Source organism: Brachyhypopomus gauderio, unplaced genomic scaffold (assembly GCF_052324685.1).
Source record: "Brachyhypopomus gauderio isolate BG-103 unplaced genomic scaffold, BGAUD_0.2 sc37, whole genome shotgun sequence".
Classification (NCBI taxonomy): domain Eukaryota; kingdom Metazoa; phylum Chordata; class Actinopteri; order Gymnotiformes; family Hypopomidae; genus Brachyhypopomus; species Brachyhypopomus gauderio.
The window spans coordinates 2,263,481-2,275,505 of NW_027506867.1; the positions used below are offsets into that span (position 1 = coordinate 2,263,481).

Genomic DNA, 12,025 nt, shown 5'->3' on the forward strand with positions numbered 1-12,025 from the left:
CACCAGCGAATTCACACAGGAGAGAAGCTGTATCACTGCTCAGAGTGTGGGAAGAGTTTTACTACACACAGTATTCTCAACCAACACCAGCGCATTCACACAAGAGAAGCCATATCACTGCTCAGAGTGTGGGAAGAGTTTTTCTGAACACCATTATCTCAAGCAACACCAGCGCATTCACACAGGAGAGAAGCCATATCACTGCTCAGAGTGTGGGAAGTTTTACTCAACAGAGTAATCTCCAGCGACACCAGCATATTTACACAGGAGAGAAGCCGTATCACTGCTTAGAGTGTGGGAAGAGTTTTACTCAACAGAGTAATCTCCAGCGACACCAGCATATTCACACAGGAGAGAAGCTGTATCACTGCTTAGAGTGTGGGAAGAGTTTTACTCAACAGAGTAATCTCCAGCGACACCAGCATATTTACACAGGAGAGAAGCCGTATCACTGCTTAGAGTGTGGGAAGAGTTTTACTCAACAGAGTAATCTCCAGCGACACCAGCATATTCACACAGGAGAGAAGCCGTATCACTGCTCAGAGTGTGGGAACAGTTTTAGGCATAAAATTAGTCTCTACGGGCACAAGTGCATTCACACTGGAGTGTGGACATATCACTGCTCAGAGTGTGGGCAGAGTTTTACTACACAGAGTCATCTCAACTGACACCAGCGCATTCACACAGGAGAGAAGCCGTAACGCTCAGAGTGTGGTAAGAGTTTTACTAATCACTGTAATCTTAAGCAGCACCAGCGCATTCACACAGGCAGAGGTGTCAAGTAACAAAGTACAAATACTTTGCCACCTTACCTACTGGAACAGTAGCATTTTGGGTAGACTGTGATATGACTGTGGTGGGATGAGAAGTATAAACATATACCATTCCTACACCCTGTTGCGTTTGTGTGTGATCCATCACACATATCCAGTCACTCCAGCAATGACATAGCAAACATGTAGCTGTGAAGATATTCATGGCAGAGACTCGAGAAATTAAACAAAATGTCCCAATTAAGCACCAGCGAAGAAGTTGGTAGCCAGGAAGACCCTGCACTGTATATCAAAAGTTGCTTGTGGTAGGTTTTTGAATTATTTGTCTTGTCTTCTGTGTAATTGTCATCATGTTAATAAATGTTGTGTCATGCACCACTCCCTCACTGCCCCCACCTATGGGGCAGTCATGGTCCTGGGGTAGGGAACTGGTCTTGTGACCGGAGGATCATGGGTTTGATTCCCAGGCCTGAGGCCATGACTGAGGTGCCCTTGAGCAAGGCACTTAACCCCTACTGCTCGCTGGGCTAGGGCTGCCCACCACTCTGGGCATGTGTGCACCACAGCCCCCTGGTAATCACTAGTGTGTGTTTGTGTGTGTGTTCTAATTGCACAGATGGGTAAATGCGGAGGACAAATTTTGATTGGGGTGTAAATTCACAATTGACAAATATGGCCATTTTCATTTCATTCATTTCAACCTTGCCACTGGGACAATATGGTTTTAATAAATTAGCATTGGATGGCGTCTAATTTTTTGCAACTAAATTCCGATAAGACTGAGGTGCTGATTCTTGGGCCCAAAGCTGCTAGAACATGGGTTAAAGTTCTCCGTCACGACAGATTTCCGTCATTTGGTTTTTTTGGGGAAAAAATCCGTCAAATCATAATAAAAAATCTGTTTTGAGGCCGAAATATGATCCTCTCACTGGATCATCAGCGCTGGATGGATGACGGTGGTGTCATTTGATTGACTTGCGGGTCATCCCGCCTTCTGATTTTCGGACATTACTTAGAAAAGTTACCTCCCTCCTGCCTGGGTGATTATACTTTCGCGAGTGACCGTAGCGCGCGACTCCGCACAAGAGTGCTGGAATTTAGGCTAAAGTACTTGCTTGAAAGTGCTTGAAATTGTAACTACTTCGTTTCACAACAAATATCTGTCTGACTGAACAGTTCTCTTGTATTACGTTAACAAATACGAGCCTCTTGTAATTCCAGGACGAAACATGAGAGAACGTGAAGACGTTAAGATTGGGCGTTTTGAAAGTAAACAACCATTATATAATGTGATAAAAAAGCGAATTATTTCGAATCATTTCGAGTATATGTATAAATATTTAACTTAATTAAGTTTAATGTTCTGGGGAAATATAGAAATGGACCTTGAAAGTGACGTACAAGTGCTTGAATTCCACCTTGTAAAGGTGTATAAACTCCGCAAACATGACGCGCGTTGTCGATTCGCGAGGTCGTGCACCTCTCCAATTTTGTAACTTCGCGCGCGCCGCGCCTCAGCGCAATGAACAAAGTCATGTTTTCAGGGTGCGTTTCTTCCATTTAAAATATCAACTTTTTTATTTCTAAACCAATTTAACATGGATGGTGTTGTTCTGTTTGTATTTAAAAGCTCTATCCAGTGGTGTGATTTAATTTGCCATTTTTGGACATTTAATTTTTTTGTAACATAGCCTACCTACTTAAAGCAGGTAATCTTACAGCGTATGTTTTTGCGATAGTGAATCTGATAAAAACGAGAGCTTCATACCTTTTTTCACCAGGATTCACTAAATTTGACTTGATCTTTAAATAATTTTCTGGAAGAGGACCCCCAGATAACTCCATTATATAAACATTTATGTACATTTATTGCACAGGTGTTGCATTTTGTCGCTTCATAGATTCTCTCTTCTCTCCTTACACAGGCTGTTTAGATAAATATACTTTATAATAGGGGTGGGTATCACCACTGATTTCCCATTTCGATTCGATTTCGATTCACAAGGTCCCGATTAAATTCGATTCGATTTGATCCGATTCAATATCGATTCTTGTAGGGACATTTCAATTACAATAAAAAGTGTACTTTGAATGTGAAATGTTGTAATGATACAAGGAACACTCCAACTTTATTAAAATGTATTAAGATATTATTGTTTATACTGTGAAACGTTCACAGCACGCCTTTCGCTCTTGGCCACGCCTCTTTCCCGGCCCCCACACAGAGGGTAAAACCGGAGCAAAGAAAAGAGAGAAGCGCAAAAAAATTATGAACGTAAAATGCGAGACGCAAAGAAAAGCAGTGACGCGCAAACAAAAGAAAGAAACGCAAAAGGGAGAAAGTATTGCAAAAAAAAGCAGCAACATAAAATGTGAAACGCAAAGAAAAGAAAGAAGCGCAAAAGAGGGAAAGTATTGCAGAAACAAATTAGGAACGTAAAATGCAAAATGCTAATCTTATATTTGTGATTTTTTTTTTTCGTCACCATTAAAGACCCTAATTTGACTCCATATGTTTGCAGGGTTCATACACCTTTAAAAGGTGGAATTCAAGCACATTTTTTGGCATGGGGAGAACTTGTAGATAGTTTAATCGCAAATGCCTTCTCTAGTGGAGTTTGTTTGGGTTCTGGCGTTTTTTGAATATCAGGATGGTGTCGCGTTAAATGATTTCTCAGATTTATGGTATTCCCGCAATATTTCACCTCCATGTTGCACAGTTTACACACGGCTCTGCTTTTATCCAACTCTTCCCTACCATCATGGTTTCTGAATCCAAAATGTAACCATACATCTGCAGGGTTGCCAACTTTTCAAGATCGCTTGGAGTGAGATTTGAACCTGGAGTGGGTGGCGAGTGTAAAATGGACACAAATTAAGTATTATATCGCGATCGATCGCTCGCCGGTGCTTGGCGCCAGAGCGAACTAGTAACTCATTAGAGGGTTTTCCATCCACCGAGTTTTTGCGCATTTTGAAAATACGCATGAAAAAAGCTGCATGGAAAAAGTACAAAATTCGAAAAAAGCCCCAAATATCGCAAAATGATTTTTACGCATGGAGGAGGTGGAAAAGTTAGATTATCGCATCGCCAAAATTCGGAAAAACTGGATGGAAAAGGGTTTTTCGCATAAACGATGACGTATCATGCCAAGTCATGTGGTTCTGTACATGATCGCGATGTAAAGATGGCAAATGCATACAAAAACAGTTCTGGAGAGAGCAAAAATTGAATGTAACTTCTCCATGTATAGAAAAGAAAAAAAAATGTTTCAAAACCTCAACGTGCAAAAATGCGTAACTGCCAGATGGATGTAAAAACCACTATTGTTTGGCGTCCTCTCACGTGATCTAAAGTTTATTCGCATAACTGTAATGAATGGAAACAAGGCTTAATTCGCATTTTCTTCTGCCGAAACTTGGAAATTGCGCATTATTTTTTCGAAAGGTTTGGATGGAAATCCACTGATGTAGATCAGAGGTAAATTTTTTTACTCTTCCTGCAGCCATGCTTAACTGATCACCCCAGCCAAGTGGCGGTGTTCAAGAAAAAAAGGATGATCTCGCAAGATAAAACGCGAGACGTTAAAACGGTACGCATATGCAAATTTATTGCCTTAACCCATGGCTTAGAGCAGAGGTGCACAACATACGGCCCGTGGGCCATTTGCAGCCCGCCGGCGCATCCGTTGCGGCCCGCCGGTTGATAAATAATTTGGCCCGCCTTCTGGCTTCGTGCCTGATTTTGAACGACGAACCAACAGTGTTGTTTTTGGGATACTTTCGAGTGGGGCTACCGCGGGAGTTACAAGTCAAAACTAATAATCGATTGCGATATAATACACTTAATTTGTCTCCATTTTCCAATCGCTACCCCATGGTGGCCCATCAAGCATCTTTAACTTTATTTGTGGCCCGGCTCCTCCTTCAAGAGCACCTGAGTCAGTTACTATAGCAACTGATGCTCTGAAGCTAACCTGCTCGCTGGCAGGTTAACTTGAACCTAAAAGCCCAAGTTACAAATCACGACGTGTCCTTTCCTCGAAGATCATGTGGATATTGAAGCTCAGTTTATTCGCCGAGCTCTTCATCGGGAACGCCTTATAAAACCCCGAATAGACATAGGCTATTCTAGGCTATCATTTTCTGATTATTTTTCAATGAACATTATCATTTTTCAGCACAATCCATTACTTACATTAGTAACATTATTAAGCGTCACATTTCAAATATTACACATCGCAGATCAGCCCTCAATTCTCTCCAGATTTTTATACATCGCTTTTCGTTTTTTGCTAGTGGATATTTCTTTATAGTGTAGGAGATGCGGAACCTGTCAGCAAAGCTACTGCATGTCGGTCTGTCCGAAAAGTATAAAACAACTAGTGCCCAGTTTTGTGGTGTTTCCTGGGCATAAGCCAGTTATGGACATCAAAGAGGAATTCCACAGCATCGTTGGTTTGTCTTTAATTCACACGGACAATAAAAAAATTAAGCAAAGGAGAAGCAATATATAACAAACTTTCTATTTACATTTTAAGGATTTCCTAGAGTGATTGACTGCATTGATGGAACCCACATATGCTACCTATTACAGCACCATTAGAACATGAAGGCGATTACATAAACAGAAAATCCATCCATAGCATTATTTTATCTAATTTCTGTTCCCTCCTTCTGTTCTCTCCCTCTGTTCTCTCCCTCTGTTTCTCTCTTTCTCCCTCTGTTTGGTCTCCCCTGTTTTTCATGGCTACCGCGGAGGAACGGGCTCTCGTCAAGCTCGGCTCGGAGCTGGAGAAGTTGGGTCGACAGATCGAGCGTCTTCTGGAGAAGCAAGCGGAGCTCACCCAGGAGAAGACCAGGCTCGAGGCCGCCCGCGACGCTGCCTACTCGGCCGTCTCCACTCCCTCGTCACGGCGGCTCAGCGCGACCGCCATCTTGACCCGTGCTCCAGGCTGGGAGCGCCAGCGAGGACGCGGAAGGCAGCCGGCGTCGTCACCCCTACCTCAGCCGGACTTCTCCTCTGCGAACCCGTTCGAGGTGCTCAGCTCCGGGTCCTCCACCTCGCCCTCACCAGCGCCGGCACCAAAGAAGAATAAAGGCGGTATCCTCGTTATCGGCGACTCGATTACACGACACTTGAAGGTCGATCTGCCAGGCGCAAAGAGAAACCCCACTGTGTCCTGTTTTCCAGGCGCTCGTGTCCTGGACGTGGCCAGGCGGCTTCCCTCGGCGCTGAAGCAGCGAGATGACTTCGGCACCGTCGTCCTTCACGTGGGGGCTGTCGACACCTTCGCCCGGCGCAGCGAGATCCTGAAGGACCACTACCGCTCGCTTCTGGACACCGCACGGAAGAAGACGTCGGCCAGGCTTGTTGTCTCCGGTCCGCTTCCAACATTCCGGCGAGGGTGCGAGTTGTTTAGCCGTCTTTTCTGTCTCCACAGCTGGCTCCGGGACACCTGTGGCAGCGTCGGCGTGGACTACGTCGACAACTGGGAGAGTTTCCGTGAGCGTCCGTCACTCTACCGCCGAGATGGACTTCACCCCAGTCGCCTAGGCTCGGCAGTCCTCTCCCGGAACATCGAGGACGTGCTACGCCGAGCCTGACCAGCCACAACAAACCACGCAAATCAGCTAAGTAGAACTTACTTCCCTAACTACCAAACCATTGAGACTGTGTCTGTTAGCCGTGGCAGGTATAAGAATAACAGGGCGATATGTTTTAAAAATCTAATTAAAATTAAATTAAATAATCAACGCGAAGTAAGCAGCAATATTAAGCTAAGGCTAGGACTTTTAAACATTAGATCGCTTGCATCAAAAGCTGTGATAGTAAACGAAATAATCACAGATAACAGACTAAATGCACTCTGTTTAACAGAGACATGGGCTAGAGTGGACGAATATGTAAGTTTTAATGAAGCAGCTCCTCCTGGATACAGTTATGTTCATCAGCCCCGTATCACAGGGCGTGGAGGTGGAGTAGCCACAATATATGACATAGATATAGGTTTTACTGTAAAACCAACCACCTCTATTAACTCATTCGAGGCTCTGATAGGTGAAATAGGCAATAATCTTATAGGCAATAAAACAAAGCTTAAACTAGTGACCATCTATCGACCGCCGGGTCCTTACTCAGAATTTCTTAAGGAATTTGCTGAGTTTCTTTCGGAAATAGTCTTAACCATCGAGAGATTTGTAATTGTGGGTGATTTCAACATTCATTATGAAAATGAATCAGACCCACTGAAAATCGCGTTCGACTCCATACTAGATTCAGTAGGTATAGCCCAAAATGTGACAGGGCCTACCCACCGCTGTAAACACACCTTAGACTTAATACTTACTTACGGATTAAACATAGAACATTTGGCAGTCATCCCCCAAAATGACGCCATTTCAGATCATTCCCTACTAATATATGAAATGGCTTTATACGATGTACATCAGATGCGCCATACAAAAACCACGCGCACTATCACATCCGACACTGCAGCAACATTTATAAACTTACTACCAGAGCTACCGAACACTATGCCACTGCAGCCCAATGAATTAGAACAGGCAACACAACAGTTTTATTACACACTCAGCAATACCTTAGACAGTGTAGCTCCAGTTAAAACAAAATTAATTAGGGAGAAAAAGCTTGCACCATGGTATGACGACCACACCCGTCTTCTAAAACAGGCAGCTCGAGCAGCGGAGCGAAAATGGAGATCCACCTCACTAGAAGTGTTTAGAATCACATGGAAAGACGCCATAGTCAAATACAAACATGCCTTAATAAAAGCTAGAGCCGCATACTATTCGACACTAATAGAAAACAACAAAAATAACCCTAGATTTCTCTTCGCGACTGTATCAAAACTAACAAGAAATATCAACGACACTAGTTCTAATACAACACTTACACACACTAGCGATGAATTTTTAAACTTTTTTAATAATAAAATAGATAATATCCGACTACAGAGTCATAATACATTGCAGCCTAACCTCCAATCCAACCCCAGTAGTTTAGTTATTAGTAACTATGCATCCAAAAATATTACCGAGCTAAATGTCTTCGATCCTATATCGCAAAAAGAGCTCACAACACTGATTAATTCATCTAAGCCTACATCATGTATATTCGACCCAGTTCCAACCCGTCTATTTAAAGACCTACTCCCAGCCATTGCAGGGCCCTTACTTAATATGATTAACTGTTCCCTTAACCTAGGGTACGTGCCCAAACAATTAAAATGCGCCGTAATTAGACCCTTGATTAAAAAACAGAATCTAGATCCGCAGATTCTAGCCAACTATAGACCCATTTCTAATCTCCCATTTATCTCTAAAATTTTAGAAAAAGCAGTTTCCAATCAGTTAAACCACCATCTCCAATCAAATAGTATCCATGAAAAGTTCCAATCAGGATTTAGACCAAACCACAGCACTGAAACAGCTTTACTCAGGGTAGTGAATGATTTACTAATATCGGCCGATAATGGACTAGTCTCGTTCCTTGTACTGTTAGATCTTAGTGCAGCTTTTGATACTGTAGACCACAACATTTTGCTGGATAGACTAGAAAACACGGTAGGTATTAAAGGAGTCGCACTCTCCTGGTTTAGATCATATTTGACTGACCGCTTCCAATGTGTAAGTGTTAATAATAAAACCTCTAAATCTGTGCAGGTTAAATACGGTGTCCCACAAGGGACAGTCCTAGGACCACTTCTATTCACACTGTACATGTTACCCCTAGGCGAGATTATGCATAAGCACGACATCAGTTTCCATTCCTACGCAGACGACACTCAGCTATATTTATCGGCAAAACCCGATGATTTAGGCGCAAACAGTAAAATAGAGAAATGTGTAGAAGAGATTAAACATTGGATGGCGTGTAACTTTCTAGCACTAAATCCCGATAAAACAGAATTAATAATAGTTGGGTCTAGGGCTGCGAGAGACAAGATACATAATGTAGCATTGAATCTACATTCTTTTACTATAACCCCCAGCGCAGAGGTAAAGAACTTGGGCGTCACAATAGACCCAGATCTCTCGTTCGATACACATATTAATAATATAACTAGGGTAGCGTTCTTTCACTTGCGCAACATTGCCAAAATTAGAAACATATTAAATACTAGTGATGCAGAAAAACTAATCCATGCATTCATATCCTCTCGTTTAGACTATTGCAACAGTCTCTTAGCTGGATGTTCTGGTAAATCGATAAACAAACTCCAGCTGGTTCAGAACGCAGCAGCACGAGTTTTAACAAAAACTAAAAAGTTTGATCACATTAGTCCCGTACTATCGTCATTACACTGGCTGCCAATTAGATTCCGTATTGACTATAAAATACTTTTATTAACATATAAAACGCTGCATGGCTTAGCTCCAGACTATCTTAGTGAACTTATTGAACAATATAACCCAGCGCGTTCACTTCGCTCACAGGACGCAGGGTTATTAACTGTTCCTAGGATCAAAAAGATCACAGCAGGTGGAAGAGCCTTTTCTTTTAAAGCTCCACAATTGTGGAATAATCTTCCTGCCTCTATTCGGGACTCAGACACAGTCTCAATGTTTAAAACTCGATTAAAGACTCATCTGTTTAGTTTGGCCTTTGATTAATTTGTTACATATTTACTACATCTCGTATCTTTTCTCCAAGGTTCACCTGGAGAGTAACACTGCAGTCGGAGCCTACAATACCAGCATCGCTGCTCCGACATGGAATGAAAGCCTGGCGTTCATCAACAGACATTTACAGTGACAATATCAAAACCCAGAACTTTCATTTTTACCTTTACTTAGTCTGATTGTGTGATTTGTGTGTGACTTGTGTATTTGTCTGTATTTTGCGTAATTTGTGTGTTAACGGGCCGCCCAATGGAGGATGGGTTCCCTTTTGAGTCTTGGTTCTCCCGAGGTTTCTTCCTATTCCCCACCATCTAGGGAGTTTTTCCTCGCCACTGTCGCCTTGGCTTGCTCATTAGGGATCTGGACCCATAGTATTGTTAAACCTTTTAAATCCTGTAAAGCGCTTTGTGACAACATGTGTTGTGAAAAGCGCGATACAAATAAACTTTGAAACTTTGATTAATGTACAGGTACTAACCTTTATAACCCTTAATTAATAATGTACTTATTTTTAATGGTAACAAAAATAACATAGCTGATGTAACTGATCGTTCTCTTCTCCATCAAGATCATATGTGATGCTCCTCACCTTATGACAAATGTTGAAGCCAGATGGCCAGGATCCGTGCATGATTCCACACTGTACAACAAATTTGAACAGGGTAGGCCTGTGGTAGTTTTTTTTTATTATTATTAAATGGCCCACCTCCACCCCCCCATCTTTGGAGGACAACTTTGTTTTTATGTACAGTTCAAATGACAATTATAACAATTATAACAATATGCAAAGTGATAATTATTGGGGTTAGGTGGACCAAGAAAAGAGGGGGAGAGAAAGAATAAAAAGGGAAAAGACAGAAGGGCAGGGAAAAAAAAAAAAATAATAATAATAATTATTATTATTATTATTATATATATTGTCACGTTGAGGACCCCGGCCCCTCCCTTTTGGGCGTGTGTATACGTAGTCCACGTGCTTTGTCTGCGTCGGTGTATATCCGTGGTTGGGGTTATGTCGTGTGATTAATAAGTCTCACCTGTGACTTGTCTCGTAATCACGTGGGGCTAATGTGGTTTGTCTATTTAAAGTGCGCTCGCGCAGTGTCCTGTGCTCGTCGTTGTCTAAGTCTACACCTTGTGTGTTCCTGTTTATTATTCGTGCGCTGATTGCGCAATAATTGTAAAAATAAAAGTGACGTCTGTCAAGACAAAATACGGATTCTGTGTCTCGTCCGTCTGCTGCCGCCCAGCGTCACATATATAGAAAAAGAAAAAAAAAAACCAACCAGCTCGAATGACCACAGCAAAGTAAAGCAGAAAGTGTACCAAAGACATTTAGCACAAATGACGTGATGTATGTGTGAGTGTGTGTTTGTGTAACCTAGTTGTGCAACATAGGATAAATGTACGGAATGTACTTACCAGCAAGGGTAGAAAGCTGCGACAACATTCCCCCAGAGACCAGAGGTAGGCAGAGAAAGACCCGGGAATCCCACCCGCCCACGGCCCCCCCAGGAGCAGTGGAGTACCAGGGCCGCACTTCCCCGTGACCCACGCATGCCCGTCCCCACAGACGGGAGAGTGAGAACCCCGGACAGCGCCTCTACAGCCAAGGAGTGCAGGTCCAGGGGAACCAGAGGAAACAGAGCCCCACCCAGGATGCCCCCCCCCAAAGCCCCAGCGCCACGCGGCCCGGAAAACCACCCACCACCCGGCAGGGCCCCCTTCCCGCCGAGGAGCCCCGAGCCGCCCCGGACCACAACCGCCCAGGGGAGCGGGCCAACCACCCCCACGCCGGAGCACCAGCCCGAGCCCCCAGAACCCCAAGGCGCCCCCCTCCGGAGCAGAGCAGTAACCACAGGGGAGCAGCCAGGAGTGGACCGGGCCCAACCAGCCCCCGACCCAGAACCAGCCGTCCTCACTCATACACTCAAACTCATATATGCATTTGCCCCTATACACCAACACAACCCCTTATATACACCCCTACCATGCACACACCCACACCCATCCCCATACACATACACACACGTGCCCCCAAATTCACCTTCACATGTAGACCCTCACACATATACACCTACACACACATGCATATTCATCCCCTGTGGTAGTTTTGCTAGTTGTTCACATGCAGTGTAATAGTTAAATCATTGCAAACCTTAGTGTGATTATAGGACACTATGATGGCCTCCTTCATGGAGACAGAGGGTATCCCTGCCTGCCCTATAGCCCACCTTATGACTCCCTATTCAGATCCTGCACCTGAACCCACTACAATCAGGCCCACAGCAAAACCAGGGAAAGAATTGAAATTACCCTAGGAATCCTTCCAGTGGTTCCAGTGCCTGAAGGGGCTCAGAGTAACTCCTGAGGGCGTGCCACATAATAATGGCATATGTGGTATTACACAACATTGCAACCATCCAGGGAGAGTGATGGTAGAGTTGTCAGATCTGTGATCTGCAATCACTGCTTTCCACATTAAATCATGCACCCCCCCCACACCATGTAACCTTTTAATATACATTACAGTCAAATACACTGTCATTATTTCATTTTTCCTGTAAATAAATATATTTTAGAATAAGATATAGTTATGTACAGCC

General features: G+C 43.5%; 2 protein-coding genes across 3 annotated transcripts in view; both read left to right on the plus strand.

Moving 5' to 3' along the window:
• LOC143485632 (uncharacterized) overlaps nt 1–12,025 on the plus strand; it is a 169,344-nt gene that overhangs the window by 145,747 nt on the left and 11,572 nt on the right. The window lies entirely within an intron of this gene.
• LOC143485542 (uncharacterized) lies at nt 5,427–8,039 on the plus strand. Of its 2 annotated transcripts, none has more exons than XM_076984989.1 (2): nt 5,427–6,133; nt 6,218–8,039. In XM_076984989.1, exons 1-2 carry the CDS (start codon nt 5,520–5,522, stop codon nt 6,378–6,380), a joined length of 777 nt encoding a protein of 258 aa, XP_076841104.1. In that variant the 5' UTR covers nt 5,427–5,519; the 3' UTR covers nt 6,381–8,039. The 2 variants fall into 2 exon arrangements, with proteins under 2 accessions (XP_076841104.1, XP_076841106.1); XM_076984991.1 differs by having other exon boundaries at nt 5,428–5,877; nt 5,968–8,039.